This window comes from Pelecanus crispus, chromosome 5, assembly GCF_030463565.1.
Source record: "Pelecanus crispus isolate bPelCri1 chromosome 5, bPelCri1.pri, whole genome shotgun sequence".
NCBI classification, from domain to species: Eukaryota; Metazoa; Chordata; class Aves; order Pelecaniformes; family Pelecanidae; genus Pelecanus; species Pelecanus crispus.
Window position 1 is genome coordinate 80,141,223 of NC_134647.1, and position 17,997 is coordinate 80,159,219.

General features: G+C 40.1%; 1 protein-coding gene across 1 annotated transcript in view; it reads right to left on the minus strand.

The window, feature by feature from the left end:
- Nucleotides 1-17,997, minus strand: part of ARHGAP29 (Rho GTPase activating protein 29) — a 50,740-nt gene that overhangs the window by 22,318 nt on the left and 10,425 nt on the right. The window contains exon 2 of the mRNA XM_009480244.2: nt 5,736-5,879. Within this exon, the coding sequence (XP_009478519.1) occupies nt 5,736-5,879 (144 nt within the window). The remainder of the gene's footprint in view (nt 1-5,735; nt 5,880-17,997) is intronic.

The window sequence follows — 17,997 nt, forward strand, 5'->3', positions numbered from 1 at the left end:
AGCACCTGAGGACCTTTGAGCAATGCTTCTGGAACTACGAAGAAGAGGCTGTCAGCTGGCTAGACCAAATGCAACCAGGGCCTTTAAAAGATGATGCTTAGACAGCTCCCGGTGACCACAGCACAGCACACGTCGCATTCTGCGATGCTCTCTTGTCCCCTTCCAGTCAAATCAAGCCAGCACAGCCCAGGAAACCCAGGGGACAGAGCCACGCCGGCGTCTGCAGGAGTTGGCTTGCTTCCTCCTTCCCCTCCCCACAGACACGTGTAGGACTGGCAGCAGCAAAGCTACCTTGCCAGCTGTCTGCAGAGCCTGGGCAAGTCTAAGCTACACCGATCTGCAGAATTTACTCTTTGAAGGTCAATTTTCTCATACCTAACAGACAGATACAGTAACACCATCATCTATTTCCTTAGACGGGAACACATCTTCAATCCATACTTTACTAGCCGACTTTTAAGCAGTAAGCAACTGGCTGACTTGTTGGAACTAAGTACCTTTGCCACCAATTTTCTGTCCTTAAACTCCCCACAGTGCTTTCAAGAACCTTTCAGAACGATTTAAAAAACAAACCCACCACCCAAGCAAACAAAAAAGCCTAACCAAGACCAAAACCCACTCCCTCTCCCAAAACAAAGACTTGTAATACTTCTTGTTATTACCTCTCATCTTAAAAAAAAAAAGTAGGGTAGAAAATATGGGGGGAGGACTCTGAATAAAGAGCAGTAGTATGCAGACTGGAAAGAGGCAGAAGAGTATTCTCAGGCTCTCACAGCTAGAGAGGATCAGCAGGCTGTCCAGGCCCCACCGTTCTACTTTTAGTTCTCTGTGCCATATAATTTCACCAGCCTGTACTTACTACAAAGTTTGGCAGCCTCCCCAACTTCAGCTGGATGCCAACAAGACAAGTTTGAGGAACTATTTCCTACTCCCTCCATAATAAATTTTGCTCCGAGTTTACATCACAGATACACTAACAAAACTGAAATTACTTCACCTTGCTAGAGGTTTTTAACTTTGACACAGAACTATTAGAAGAAAACATACCTAAAAGGGAATTTCTACAAGACAAGTGCAATTTTCAGCTTTACCAGGAAGCTGCGTTCATTCTAATGATTCAGTTAAGTCAAAAGGTGCAATTTAGAGCAGAAGAACCGTACAAACTTGAATTCAGCATGGGATCAGAGAAACTATGTACTCTGGGGCCATCAACTATTTAAAGACACCGAGTGGGAAAATAACAACTATGAGTATGATGGTGTGCCAGACTGGGAAGCGACATCCAGAAATAGTCTAAACAGGTTCCAGGCAAGCGCTTCAGTAAGTCTCAGTTCTCCCAGATCAAGTGAGGTGTAATTTAAAAGACACTCTTCACGAAGCACTCAAGTAAGCACGTATAGGTAGTAGAGTCCAAGCAAAGAGGCCTGGTGAACCATATCATGTCCAAGATATGACCAGAGAAATCAAGTTTCTCCCCCGCCCTACATCTTCCTGCAACCTCAGTCTAAAATGGTAAAAGTCTGGCATTATCTGTTCTGCCAAACATCATTTGCTGTAGCAAGATTAAGATAACATGCTATAGCTAGTTTTTCCTTCAATCTGTCCAAAAGGAAAAGCATTAGACATCCACAGCAGAACTACAAGCACATTCGTATCATTCCCACTGAAGGACCTGAGAAATGGCTGAGAGGCTTGAAGGAGGGGCACAAGCACTCCAATTTTTGCTAGCATTCAAAATATTCCCACTTGCAGTAATTCAAAAGGGGTGGTCTGCCTGCACTGGACATGATGTTTAAATCACAATGCAACCTGCCATACTTACGAGAATACTTTACAAGCCAGAGTCACTGACAGTCACTGGTTCCAAAGTTATTGTAACTGATTTCATTAAGAGCGAAGGCAGTTATTTGTTAAATTTGCCCCATATGAAGTTCCAAATACAAACTAGATTTGAAACCCTGGCATTACGCAAAGATTCAAAAAGGTCTTTCTAGAACCCAAACCAGTTATGCTTCTATTTCTGAAGGGGAGGTGTGGGGGGGGAAATCACATGTAAATCCCAGCTTGTTTCTATTTCATCCTCTCCTAAATAAAAATCAGAAATTTTCCGTGCCAGGTTAATCTTCTTCCTAGTCATAAATCTGTCTACAGATACGGAGTGCTTCCATGTCTTTTTATAGTTCTGTCCTCCAATGACAAGAAACAGATGAGTCAGATTAACTTCTTTCACAATGTCACATTAAGACAGCCTGGGAAGACAGAGGAAAAGGATACTGGTTCTGTCCTGCCCGCTCCTCACATTCTTGTAGTTTCCTGTTTATTCAAAAGTTACATCACCTCTAGCGAAACAACCACAGCTGAGAACCTGTGAACACATGTGTTACTGACAGGCCACTGTAAGCAAACTTGAGGTCTGATGTGCTCACAAGTCACCACAACACGCTTTAGTTTACTTCAGCTTCCTCAGTTCCAGCAGTGTTACACTTCAGTTTGAACACAAACGCAGAGCAGTATCATCCTCACACAAAAACCAGCTGTAAAAACCAAACAGGTGCTAAAGACAAACTGCCTTCACATTTCCCACAGGTTATGCTGGGGGGAGGTAGGCCGTTTTCATACAGCGAAGGTTTTGCTGTTCTCCAAGAAGTAGGGCTGAAGTACCAGTCGGAAAGAGCTGAAGCCCTGTAACTCCCCGTTTCCATCTCCAGGCACGTGAGGAATACAATGCATGGCTGAGCAAATGCTGATAGGCATTACCAAAGTCTTCATATGAAAGTACTTGTTCGTATCAAAGGCTACAAATATTGGGGCAGGACTGACCAAGACCACCTTCTTTAGTGTGATCCGGAGCTCCCTTTCCTTACAATTAACTTGGGAGCTCCGTGAGGCCAGGTCACACAGCGCCGGATGACAGGAACGACGATGCGCCACAGAGCGAGTTTCTGTTTGCTTTAGCCAAAGAACAACCGGACAGTTTACGCCAGCCTCTCCGTTCTAGGTCCAGAACGTCTGCTGCTTATGAGACAGATGAATAACTCAATGAGAAATTAGTGAGAATGCTATGACCGGCAATTGCGTGCCATAATCTTTTGTTCCATCAGAAAACACTTTTTATCTATTTAAAAGCTGGAAGAACACGTTTGTATCAGATCAGCACTGTGCACCATATCCTCACTGTACTTTGGATCCCGTAGCAGGAGTCCTAAAGCTAGATTTTCAGTACTGTCAAACCACTGCCAATAAGAAAATTATTCACAGAGTAATGTAACCAAGAGGGGGGAAAAAAAATTCAAAACTTGAGCTCAGTTCCAGCTCAAGGACAAAGACTGTTACCATAGCAAAATCAACTTCTTTTGTGCCTTTTTTTCTTTGAGAGGTTTCTCATCATACAAGATCATATTTAAGGTAGTTCAAGTGAGCTATGGCTGAACACAGACTTTTCAGATGTACCTAAAGTACGGTCTTACAACTTGACCCACTTGAACGCATTTGACAGAAAACTGGAAGATGTGACTATGCTGCTTTTGTTTCAAGTTGCATTCTTACAACAATAAAGAGCGGAGTAACTTTCAAAATTCTGTAGTTATACAATATGCACAGTGCTTTCCTAACAGTAGTTTTTCTTTGCATATAGGAAATAATGCAATCCCTCCATGACTGTATCTCCTTATAAACTCAGTACATTAACAGTGAGTGAACTCTACAATGCCAGTGTTAGCGGTTAATTTATTTCAAGTGCAAACGTATTAATTACATGAACTAAAATCTGTTCGGGGGGGGGGGGGGGGGGGGGGGGAGCTAAAAAGTGTATGTGAATATCTGTAATGCCAAAAAAAGGCTTAGTGCTGAAGTTATTTCTTCTGCTCACAATCAAGAGAAATGAACAAATCCTAAAATAACTATTCAAAGAACAGCTACACATCAAACCTGGCAGAAAGAGCTGCATGTAAGAAAATGTATGAAACACCAGTACATCTGCCCAGGGTTCAGTGCTATTGAACTGGATGATGGAAGAGTGTGCACCAAGAAGAGAAAAAAAATACATATGGCATCAAATTCAGAAGGCTGCAAGTACTCTGGAGGAATGGATTATGTAATTCAACAAAGTGCTTAATTCTCCACTTCAGAAGCAGAAGGGTGAGAATAGATCATAGATCTAGAACTGCAAAACTGATTCAGCACTAGAACTACAGAAAGTGACCTTGGACTTATCATGGACTTTAAATCAAACACAAAAATTGACAAAAGCCAACATAATTATTGAATCAACCAACCATGTTACCATGTGAGACAAGGAAAGTAATTCTACTGCTTTACTCTGTAATGGTAAGCTTGGACAGTATAGACAATGATCAATTTGGGGCATTGCATATCAAGAACAACCTCGATAAACTACGTCGGCCAGAGCGGACAGATGTTATTGCAATAGTTTTTGGAAACATGATTTAGCAAAGGCTGATGTAATTTGATTTACTTGCATACCTTAAGTCAGTTCTCCACAACGTTTCTTACATTAAAGAAAGAGCAGTTGAACATTGTCCTGTGTCCACTGAAATTAGGGGGGAGTGGAAGACACGGTAATCTTACCATAGCACTTAAGCATGGAAACAGTTTGTCTAAGGTGGATGTAGACTTGCATTCACTAAACATTTGTGTTTATGTTCACTAAACATTCACATTCACTAAAAATTTAACCTGTTCTCACATGTAAATACCTGATTACCATTGTACACATGTACTTAACTCTTCCAGACAAACAGCAACCTCTCAGCAACCCTTTGCATTTCTACTGTTATGTGTAATTCTCTAAAGCAAGTTCAGAAGTTGCAGTTATAATCCCGTGATCATTTCAAATACCAGGGACGGACCTATAAGAAACTCTACATGTAGCAGGATGAAAATGCAAAGTGGGCTGCTAGTACCTGCCAAGATCAAATAAACTGGCAAAGCTCTATATCAATAGGAAGAACCCATCAGAAGCTTGGAAGAATCCAAGACACAGGAAACAGGCAGCTAAACACATTAGCATTTTAACTGATACTCCTCCTTCACTGAATCAGCAGTCTATGTTCAGACATACTACGATAATTAGGAAATAAGGGGAAAAAAAACCCCTAGAACAAGGAGAAAAACTAAATTCTGTGTCTCTGAAGGAAGATGTTCCACGTGATTTAACACAGGCAAGAGGTGGAGATTTAACCGTACTCAAAGCATTCTCCATCCCGCACGGAAGAAACTGTACTGGTTCCACAGTAATATAATGGACTTACTCAGCGTAGGCAGAGCTGCAGTCAAAGGCTACACAGAGAAGAAACAGCGATGGTTTATGGGATATTTCTTCACTTGATAGAAATACACCACCATCCCTACAAATTCATAGAATTAAGCAAAGATTTTTGACAAATCCCTAAGTGGATAAATGTGAGGTTTATTATTCTGTGATATTATTCTGCAATACACAGGTAAAGAAAAGGTCAAGATCAAAGGTCTGCACTTTTGGAATTTGGTGTGCATTTGCAGCTAGCTTCCTATAAGCAGAATTATTACATCAACAGAAGAACAAGCTATTTAATATTACTTTTCACTTAGAGAAGGTATTTTTTAACAAGTGTTAAAGTATTACTCTTAAAAAAACCCATTTCTTCTGTATACATAGAATCCTATCTATAACTCCAAGCCAGAGTCGAGTCACTAATTACAATTTTCCAGTAACATGAAAGGTAGTAATTCCTTACCTTTTACTTTTGCAATAACGGTTCCTGCAGCACTAAGAATATCAACTGAGTTTAGAGTCTGATGTTTATTAATCACTGCTTTTAAAACACGTAGCAACTCCCCCAGGCGTTCGTGTACTACCTGATGCAGGCCATCTTGATTTTCTGAAAAAAATAAAGGAGAAACTACATTAAAACAGTGAATTAATGACCAATCACATTACAAACCACTTTGATGCTATTTAGCTGCACTGAAGTCTAGGCTGTATGGCTGCTGGGCCTGCTTAGAACAAAGAAATTGTTAAAAAAAAAAAAAAAGAGTTATACTAGCATTTGCCAACAGTTTACTTGCAATGTTGTATGCCGTTTACATATAAACTCATTTCTCCCAAAAAGTCAAGCAAGTATACTCAAAAAAAGTCTACACCAATACCCTAAGGTTTCTGAATTAAACCATCTTCTTTTTCTCATGTCATTGCATCAACCACCATTTTGATAATTACATATATTCAAAAAAGAATATCAACAAAAGCAGATTTGGGTTGCTCATTAGATATTTCTTCACCTAATAGAAATTCAACACCACTTCTGTATATTCATAGAATTAAAGATTCTTGGCAAGTGTTGGCTAGCTTTTAACTTGAGTGTCAGTCAAATCTTAAGAATCTTTAGTATGTAAGTCTAGATCTACAAAGGTCTCTCTAAGTCTGTCAGTCCTCATAAAGAAGTTGAGCACCTAAATTATTTTGTGGAATTAGGTCTAATCAGAAGAATTCTCAAACAAGCACACATACAGGGTGATGGCTTTTACAGCATATGCCTCTTGCTATGTGCCCCTAAATCCTGCCCCACTGCCTTATTTTTTAGAAAAAATAGTTCTTGTTGCATACATGGCACAGGTTAAACCACAGGCTCTTCCGTTCTGTTACAGAAAGAGGTCCTGGTGCACGGAATTAAAGTTTCACATGTGCTAGAGTGCTGCGTTGCAAGTTGCGGTAAAAAGCTTTCAAATTCAGGCAAGTCTAGCTTATGAAAAAGAAAAAGAGGATCTAATACAAGCTGACTCACTTCCCCACCGAGCAAAAAGGAATGGCAATTCTGTGTTGTCTGTGGCCATGATAACAAACAGGTCAATACAGACAATTACAGTACAGTGCAAATTGATCCAGCGTTACTCAGAGAACAGTTTCAAATCTGAGCCACTTTGTTCTGGCTACAGGACATTATATTTAGGCTAGAGGCACCTAAATTTTTCTGAGGAATCAACAAAGTACAACATGACACATCAGTACAGTATATCACTACTGCCAGGTGGGTCAGTGGGGGGACTATGTACAAATTACACGCGACTGCATCTAGTGCAGAAGCAAGCCTTCTAAGCACCACTGTGCTCCCTAGATGTCAAATATCAGGAGATTTTTATTTTTTTTTCAACTCAGACTAGCTCATACATGGTCAAAGGAAAAACCTTGACTCAGGAAGTGGACTAAGGCAAAAACTTTATCTACCATTCACCAGCACTTTGTGTGTTTTTTCCTGCTGGAGGGGAGTAGGAAGCTCTATCTGTAACAGGTCACACAGAAGTCTAGGAAAACCCATCTTACACAGCAGTAAATTAAGAAAGCTCTATGTAGTTTATTAAAGAAACATAGTTGTGGCTTTATCTTAATTTACATGTATACATAATGGGTTTTAACTGAGGACTCAAACATTGCAGAGGCAAAAACAAAAAAAAAGATTCAGCACGTACACCTTAGTAGCAGAGGTAGTTTATGACAAACACACATTGAACTAAAGACATACTATAGCTCAGAGTTTGGAGCTTAATGGGGAAGGCAGTCCAGGCTTGAAGCAGTTTCCATGCAAGCAACAACAGCAGAAGCTGGGACCTTGGATAAGAGATGCTTTCTAGGGGGTATGATAGAATATTAGAAAATCATGAAAGGCATGAAAATAGTGGGTAGAATGAATCGCTTCCCAATGTCTTTCAGTTAAATGTAACACACTTCAGATGATTAAACAGAGCAAGCAGGAGCCAGATTCAAAACAGAAAAGGGGGATTCTTCATATAAGAGACCCGTGGAATTTCTTGCCAACACAGCACTGACACAAGAAGTTTACATGGAAACAAGGAGAGACTGGACAAGCTCTTCTAAGTTTCCCTGTGGGTTACTAATGAGACAATAAATACCTCACCAGGTCAGGCCGTGGGTCCAGCTAGCCTGTGCCTTGCACAGCGGTGGGCGATGCTGCTCAGGAGACTAGACAAGACTGGTCGCTTTCTGCGGTCCGGTCCCCCAGCACCCCCAACTGCTGCACCATGGCTGTTCCTGTGCACTTCAGTAACTGCTTACAGACCTGCTGGCTTTGAATTCATATAATTCCTTTTGAACCTGCCTCCACAACTTCTTTTCACTCAACTACTCCACTCTTCAGTCTACTGAACTACTAAGCATTGCACTAAAACAAACAACGTAACCTGCAATGGCTCAAGAACTCCCCTAAGCAGAAAGGGTTCAGAGGGTATATGTCCAACTTATCATTTTTACTTTTCTCTAACTATTCACTTTTGGCAATCATTGGAGCTCAGACGCCGAGTTAGACACAGCTTTAGTCTAAGCCAGCGTGGCTGTTGCCACCTTCTAACTCTTGGAGAAATTCTATAGCTGTCAAAATGAAACCAGCTAATTTTAATGGTCCCTTCGGGCTTTAATCCATCAAAGCCTCAATTGTACTCCATCAATGCAAGAATAAATGCTGTTGGGAGTACCGGGCAGCTCCAGGCAAAGGCAACGGGGAAAAGGAAAGACAGAAGAGCTGTACTGATGCCCACAAACCCAAAGTGGATCAGACAACATAGAAAACTTACATGAAAATTATAGTAACATGTTATTTTCAGGAAATAGGATATTAGATAGTTAAAGGTAATTCCAATTAGTTCACTAAGAAACATGTCTAGTGTGTAGACTTAAGTTCTGAAATACTTAAGAGGGAGGTGGTCTATGGAGGTCGCATCTCATCTCTTACAAACCTCCAGAGGCAGACAAATCTTCCACAACCCTTCATTGGGACTAATGATTTATATTGGCAGGACTGGGACAGATAGGCTTTTATGGAGGCACTTGAAGGCTGTATGCCACAAACCTTCCCCATCAGCTGTCTAACCAGAATATATGCAGTCCTCACATGAAAGGTGTGAATATCACATGAAGGGTGTGAATATTGTGGTCAACTGACTAGAGATGGTCTGCACAAGTGCATCATTTGACCAGAACTGCCTCTTGCCTAGCCAAGATGAAGGTGTCCCTGTCTTCTGATGCACAGATGTTCACTTGTGGCTGGAGAGAAAGACAGTTCCTAATCATGTGATCAGGAATACCCAGGCACATACCCCATAACCAGGTCCTTTTGGCGACGTGGTGGGTAGACTTTTGGACGCCTAACAAGTAGGGGAGGGGAAACTAGGCAGGAAAGCAGCCAAACCAATCTACAGATTACTCCCAGTTTGAGAGTCCTCAGGAAGCAGTGCATCACAGGCATATGACAAACAGCATCAATTATTCTGGGGAGTTCCGTGTGACCCACAACTACAGGCTTGTCATTACAGGATAAAACAGCCTCTTGAGGTTCCTTACAGGTTAGGTTAAGGAGGGGGAAAAAAAAAATGCAGAAGACTAATTAAAGCGTATCTGATCCCAAAATGCAGTTTCTTAGTATTAAGATTTGATAATATCTTACCAGACCAACAGAGCTGGGGAAAAAAGCAAAATAAGTGGGAGGGGGAAGGGTAGGGGGGGGGAACCAAAACTTAAGGGACACAAGCCTCTTCAAGTCTGAAACAGAAGCAGTAAGCTTCAAAGGGAAATGCAAATTGAAAACAACTGCTGAGTCGAATTAGATGTTTATCATACCATCCAGGAGAACACTGTCACTAAAATAATGCATTCAAGCATGAGATTAGTTATTTGTACTCTCAAAAGCAAAGGTCTGGCTACACCCAGCCGAGATTTCTTTGTATTCCATCACTGTATTATTTGTTTACAAAATATCTGAAACATTGTTTCTGTGTCTCCAGAAGACAAAAGGTCTGTGACACAAGTGGTGCTTGGGGAGGGAGGGGGCAGAAGCCACCAGGAACCACAGCTACACCGCATTCAGCCACTGATATGCACCAGATGCTACAGCAGAGAGTGCCTGTTCAGGACAGACTGATAAACCACAGGTAGTAAAACAATCTAAATATGCCAGATCAACAGAAACACAGTTTTAATACCAAGGAGTCCAAAAATGGCTAAAAGACCAAAACAACAGTAGAACAAATACTGTTTACAATGAAAAGAATGCACGAGGAAATGTGTCTCCAACAAATTCCTGCAGCAATTCAATCTGACTTAAGCAGTCATAAAAATTAATATTTACTTTCAGTTTTTCTTCTGTCCCTTGTCTCACTGTACACATTCATTTATCTACATGAAGTCAAGCAGGAAGTTCCTCCACCAACAGATGCTGTATTGGGTTTAAAATCTTTCTCAAGCTTCGTAACACGAATTGCCATACCACAGAAGACTAGTTAGCACTCGGGACCAGAGGACTGCGACTGCCAGTGACCCTGCAGCACAGAGGACCTCTCTGGGCACGTGAGTTCAGCTGTTTGCTTAGGTGACTACAGTTTCCTGGAATCTCCTAGAAGAATCAGTCAGCCCTCTACCCCACCAAAAGGGGGGGGGGTGAAGCTCCTAAAACTTTAAAGAAGAAAAAAAAGGGCTTGGAGAGAGCTTAGTAGCCTATCTGCGAGTCTTTTTTCATTGGGGTTTAAACTGTCATTTACATGAGCTGAAAATAAGCTCTTCCAAAATGTACAGGTAACCACACGAAAGCATACTCTGTAGGAGAAGTGAAGAAAGAAGAATAGGGTGAAAAAGCGTGTATTCAAAGCTGACAAACCTAATGCACAAGAACAGTCTAACAAAGCAGCTGGGAAGCCTGTCAGAGTTAGCCAAGCCATCTCAGTAGCACGCTGTTGTCATTAGCACCCCGCTCCTCAATGGTTTCGGTCACCGCGTTTTATAACCGCTCATCCATCTTTAATGTAAAGCCAGCATAAGCTACCTATTTTCTAATTTTAGGTATTACTCAACAGGAAGCCTTTGTTTAGTAAATATTAGCAAGTAACAATGGCCTTACAGCTATGGATTCTGTTCATGCAAAACAAAATAAAATTTGCTCATTGAGCTCGTCAGCGCCAGTCACCCTCCCTGCCAAGTCAGGGCTGGTCACAATACACGCAGCCAGGAAAGGCACTGCTGTGTCAGTTGGCTGGTATTCTTTTGTCTGACCTGATTTATTGTTGGCCCAAACATTTTCCAAGCTGTTTATTTTAACAAATGTTTGCCAGGACAAGTTTCAATACAGACTAACATACAGTTTTTCCCCTCCATGGCTATCACATATCCTACGTTGCTGTTCAGACCCATTCGGAAGATGCATGCGCTGTTCTGCTTACCGCTTCTCCACCTAGAACATTAACGCTTTCCAACAGCGGCAGACTCTCTCCCTCTACTACCCAATTTCTACCAGGCATAAGAGAAGAGGAACCACTGATACAACTATTGTTTTGCTGTGGCTAAAAGCTTGTTTAGAACTGAAGGTGGTCACACTGATGAAAAGGAAAGAGAGGGTATCGATCTAGATAAACCGACTGAAAAGTAACACATTCATGGAAGATTCTTGAAGTCAGATTACATGAGACTTTCAAAGCAAATATTCTAGTTCACACCATCTAATAAGGTCCAGCTTTCCATAAGAAGCTCTTTACAAGTCTAAAGGCGTGATTATTTACTTCATGCATTCAATAGCTTTCAAGAATGTTACACAGTGAAAGATACTACCAGTATCTGGAAAAACCTGCCACGCACACTCTCTACAGCCAGAAGTTTATACACATAGACCATCCTTTTGACCATGGGGGGGAACGTATATATAAACTCATCTCACTTGTTGTGAAAAATCTTACTATAAACAAGGTAACTAGTATTTTTGCACAAGTAGTTTCTCTATCTACCCTCACGAACACGATTAAATGCCTTGTCTTTGATAAGCGTCTACCATGAACTCACTCACTCTATGGATGTTACCAGTAGTTTAAGAAGATGAATAAATGAAACTAGATGAGAACACTTAAATGCCAGTTGTGTACAAAGCCACTGGGCCATAGCCAGTGGCAGAAACTACTCATCACCCTCGCTAGGTCTAGTCGCCATTTTGAGAACTCCCTTTGTAAATTGGTGCTTTCCTGGGATCAGCAGAGGAGCATGTCCTTCGGCTCCCCTTTCACTTCCACTGAAACACAGGAGCCTCAATTCTGGCTTTAAGTACCACTTCACATCTGCATAAATCCCAGACTCCTTCAGGAGAAAAGGAGAAGCCAGACAGAGCAGTCTTGCAAGGTGGTGGCGAGAACAAGCACACAAACTGGGAAGCAATTTCCCCCAATATCTGAATATGTGGATCCAGAACTTTTTATTAAAATTTCACCTTATGCAGTGTGAACAGTCAGCTCCTCATCGCTTTTGACCTTGGAAGGATTCAGAAGAAATAAGTTTGAGTAACCAATATTTCAATCTGCAAGACCATCATCTCTGCTAAAAGACTGTCAACTCTTATTTACTAATAACCTAATTTGTGGCATTAAGGTAAATGACATCCTCTTTCCATTATGTTACACAGAAGGATTACACGATATCAGTAGTTATGCCACCTAGGTCAGGGAGAACAAAAAAACCCACCACCACCACCAAAAAAAGTCAGCATTGGAATGAAGCTGATCCAAAGCAAAACAACTTTACTCTAAAATCACATTACTATCATCTTCATCAATGTCCATATTGTGCACTAGAAAACTGTCAGCACTCGCTTCTGAACCTGATCCAGACTATGAGACTTCCCAGTAAGCATCACAGAGTAGGCAAAACAATCACAAAACAATGAACTGTGTGGAAATTGCCCAATTCCTACATCTGCAGTTTGGGAAACAGTCCCAGATTAACCCACCATTTTATTTTTGCCCTCCTCCCCCTATCAGCCCCACCATAACGTGATTAACAGCCTACCGTATTTGTCTGATTTGACAGAGATCACTATCGCACTCAAAACACAACAAGAACTAATCAAACACACAGTGAAAGCACGTTTTACACTTTGGTTTGACCATGGTAAAGTTGACTTACATCACTGCTGTCTAGTCTAGTCTCAAGGAAGCTTTTGCAGGGCAATAAACATATGGGCAAGACATGATTTTCATCGGTTCTACATATACAAAATGAACAAAACTTTTTTCCTTTAATGGTTGTGTAGACATTTTATTTGTTGGTGGCCACAGTTCAGGAGTGATGAGAAACCAGCAGTCTTAGCTATCAAATTTCTTCCTTTATTTGGCTGTATAAACATGCTGCAGATATAAGGAATGAAAAATTTTAATTCACTGAAAAACAAAACCTCAAAGAATTTCTGGAAGAATTTATCCTTGTAAAACTTCTAACAAGGCTGGAAGTTGCCAAAGGCACTAGGGGAGTCATCACATTTCAGCCCTGTGTTATGATGCAGAATTAGAAGCTACAAACTCATCCCTATGTCAAGAAATATTGTACTTTAAGCTTTCAAAATAGCAAGCTAGCCAGTCCTAGCTTTTTTGTTAATCAGTATCATGGCAACCCTTGTTGTCATGGCACCATTAAAAGACACTACACCAAATTCATACAGTCTTTGGCAACATGCGCTCCAGAATCCACTACAACCAATGTTTTAATCACATTATATTGTAGCAAAAGTGACAATTTGTGGAAAATAAACAGTTAGGCAATTATTTCAATGAAGAAAATCTAAGGACGTGTGAAGTTTGATTAGGGATGAGGAAAAGAAAGGCATAAAAATAGTAACCCAACCCCCTACATTTGACATAAAAGCATTAAAGTTTGGGAGGTTTTTTTGAGAAGAATAATACACATATCCAGTTCAGTGAGAATGCACTGAAATTTCCTGCAAATAGCAGGAATACAGGAATTATTGAATACAGCATATTGAAAGTAGCAATGTTTGATTTCATTTATCATATACAAAGAACGTTTTTATAATACAAGAAAGGATTTAAGATTTGGCAATCAGTTGCCTATTTACTGCTAAACTACTAAATTTGATCTTAAAATTAGATTGTACAAATTTAGGTTTAAAATTAAAAAGCACCTGGCATTTATAGTTTTGTGATATTTTAAGGGTGGAAGTTCTCTCCTGACTTTTTTGAAATAAACAGAGCAAAAGCGCAGGCTTGCAATTTTTGCAGAAAAATTGCTCTTGGATAAAACACAAAACTATTTCCTGTTAGTCGAGCCTTCCAGGTAAGATTTCTAGCACAATGAGCTTTTCTTGTGTACCACAAACACCCGAACAACCCTTTCAGATTTGTCATTTGCTATCGGGGGTTGGCCAAAATACATCATTCTATCCATTTAGATTCAACCATTAGCCATGCTGACTAGCCTCTGATATGACCTTAAGCTGTGGTAGGGTTTTTTTGTTTGTTTTTAAACGGGGCTAACATTCCTACCCCATTTTAATTACAGACCAGTTCTGTACTTCTGAAAAGTCAAAGCTTATGTAAGACCTTCTTGCCTATGTAAATAGGGCAAACCAAGACGATTCATTTTCAGAAATTGAAGTTAGAAAAATCAAGATGTCTTTAAAAAGTCAAAGAAAAAGTCAAGAAAAGAGATGGTGTACATGCAAAATACATCAGAATAATCAAAATCTTCTAATTCTGCCTACACTGAAAGCAGTTAAATATTTTCATTATGTTGGTTTGCCAACTGACATCAGCAGAACAGTTGTTACTTCACATTCATTTCACATTTAAATTCATAGATGAACTCCCCATTTGTGCATGTGGTGAAGCCTTTCGGGGAAAAAAAACCTACCACAATGCAGCTTTTCATTAATCTATTTCAATATGCTGTACGCTACATTCCTTCAACTTTTGTATTCTACTAGCCTTGAGATTCCAGTCAACTAACCTAGATGTGTTCAGCCATGCAGTTTAATCTTTAGAATACATTAATTTTTTTATTAACGCAAAATTTAAAGACCAGAAACCAGTAATGAAAATTGCCGTAGTTTCCTTATTTACCTGTTTCTGACAAATGAGAGTGAACACACTACATGGCCATTTTAGCCACTGTTCATATCATTTCCCCAAGTCTTCCAGAAGCTTAAGAATAAAACTAGGTGAGGACAATGCTTCAGCACTTTCAGAACACATTTTAAGTTAGAATTGTAAATTGTCAAGTGGATGTGGGACTACGTACTTTATGACGAATACATTTGCAATAAGCCCGGTCAGTCACATTTCACCAGAAAGTCATATCCATCAGGATTAGCAACTTTACTTTTAGTAGTACACTACTTATTTCTTATTCAAGGGCATTTCACTAAAACTTAGTAAAGCAGTCCCTGGACTGAACAGCTGCCAATGGAAGACGCTGTTAAAATAAAATGAGAAAACTTTCATGCCTTAAGCAACTATGTTCCTTGCATATCGGTTCAAGTTCTGAAAACGTCTGAAGTAATACTCATTCAACTTTCACAGCACAAACTTCTGAAAAAAGAACAGGTCGGAAATGGAAAGACTATCCCCAGAAAGTTGATCTTACCATATCAAACCGGCACACAGAAGGGGGTAGCATGAAAGTTTTGGTTTATTCATTCAAAAGCAAATAAATTTAACCTTTGCTAACCCACATCAAGAGATTATCAGAAAAATACTTAACCTTTAAGTCATTTTACTTTTAGTCTAAAATACTATTTGTTCTACATGGCTGCTCCTTCCACTTCTAGCCTAAGTCACTGATTGAGCGAAGAAGCTATTTTATTGCTGCCAGCCCACCTAGTTTTCAAAAGACCACACAAAGCCAGGATTATGAGATTATAGGGTGTTAAACAAGAGGTGCATTACTTCATGCATTTCTTTTGAAGGATCTTTTAAACACAATTATGGACTGCTATAGGATACTGATAGTATTCCAGTTCTGCTTTGTTGATTAAAAGAAAAAAAGTTATGCAAAATCAACTTAGATTTTAAGTGGGATTCAAATCACTAAAGCAGCAGCCAGTACCGTTAGTTGTCTAGAAAACTGGTGAACATAAAGGATTAATTATTTGAAGTTCCAGCACTGAAATCCCCCTGAAACAACCACCCAAGAGGGTAAAGCCTGACTGTATAACTTGCACAGGTGACACAGAGTGATAAGCCATTTGAATGCTCAAGAGGAAATACCTTCAAAATCTTTCCACTTCCTAGATTGAGGAACAGTCAATCCCCTCTGCAATATAATGTTTTGATATGAGGTATTTCACACCAAAACATCTTTGAGGATTTCGTATAAAGAGAAAACACTACAACACTGTCATTATAGCAGTAACCAATGTCACATTGGCACTTGCATGCCCCAGAAGACAACAGTAATCCAGTGCACAGCTCACTATGGATTTTTAATTGAGTAGTATTTCTTCGCAAATACCTTGCAATAGAAAGGGGAAAAAGACAAACCACAGAGTCTGTTTGCTTTATGGTTCTGGATTTACACAGCTGTTTCCCCCACTGAAGTTGTCATTCCAGCTAGTCAATGCTAAATTGAGAAAACAACAAAAGGATGTGCAGGCCAGTAAAAGCTACAGAATATGAAAATTAATAGAAACAGGCAGAACTTGGTCAACTACATATTTGAATAGTAGCCCCACACATTTAATTTTTCATCCAGTGGCATGCAGCATTTGATGTTGTATAACAAGCTTCTCTCGTTATTAAGAATCCAATTTATTTATACGCTCCAGACCTATTGCTTTCTTTCCAAATTAAGTTCTCAGCCACTTTCTCTAAAATCTCATGTCATCAGCCAAAGCCAGCTACAGCTAGGAGTTCTCCATTCCTTGCTGAATTTGTTTGCTTGCTCTTAACACAAGGGCTTAAACATGAATACCAGAGAGCATTTAATTTGACCACTCTGCAACCTTAATCCTACTGTTAGTTTCCCCTTCTTCACCACTGGCATAAGCTTGCTTTCTCAAGGCCCTTCACAAACTCTCTTCGCTCAACTATCACAATTCATGTATGCTACTAAGCTTTCAGATAAACAATTTGCGCCTTACCAAACGAAGCACAAAACATATAGGCCTATCCCTCCAAACAGCTGCCTCCTTCAAGTGCTCTTCTGCTAGCAGTGGTTAAGGTACTTGTGTGCTGAGACCACAGCCCATTTTGTTGACCAGTACTGTTCTGTTTCTCTGCACCTCCACTTTAGCGATTCCAGTAGACATTTTGTTCCACTTCTTGTCATTATTGAAGAACTTCTGGAGAGACTTTTTAGCGCCGTAGTGGTGGTAGCATCTAGAACAAAGTACCTTATATACCCGATATACAATCAACGAATGAAAAAAAAAAATCCCCAGAAAAAAACCCAAAAATGCAAAATAACTTAAGCATCCTACTAAAGAATCCATTCATATCCCTATTGACACTAAAACAGCACTAGGAATTTGTGAACATTGAGCAGTCTTTAAGCTAATGCTTCAGGAATTCCCTGTCCATAATTATTTCTGCAACATCTGATCTTACAAATAGAGCTAAGAATATGCTGTAGTCCAAAAGCAGAATGTCAACCGAGAGGTTAAACTTGTTCACAACACAGAACCCTACACCGATCACACCTGCATGAACTGGAAAAATTTCAATACAATGCTCAGAAAAGAGGACCCTTTGGAAATCCTGTGCTACAAAACTGAAATCTGGCCCCAAATCCTAAAGATGTCAACACCTCTTGTTGAAAAGGCATGAGGGGAGAGAGAGGACATGCTTGTGCTTTAACTCCACCGTCCAAATACACTCCCTACAAATTCTTGATCTACAATCCTGCAATTTATTTTAATCAAAGGCAACATTATTTTCAACGCATCCTAGCTGAAACTTCCTCACCAGGCCTTCCACATCTTGCAGATTCCTAAAACTAGAAAAAGATTAAGACATTACAAGAGTTAGAAGGAACACCTTATTCTTTCTGAAATAAGAGCCTCCCTTTCCCTTTCGCATTCACAGTATGTATAACAACATACGTAACACCGCGGTCGTTCTATGTCTCACAGATAAGTCGTACTAACAGAACTTCTAAAAATGTAATGAACTGCTGCAGCATGCACCTGTGGGCCCTCAAACCAAGTTAAACACAGCACAGAGAATCAACAC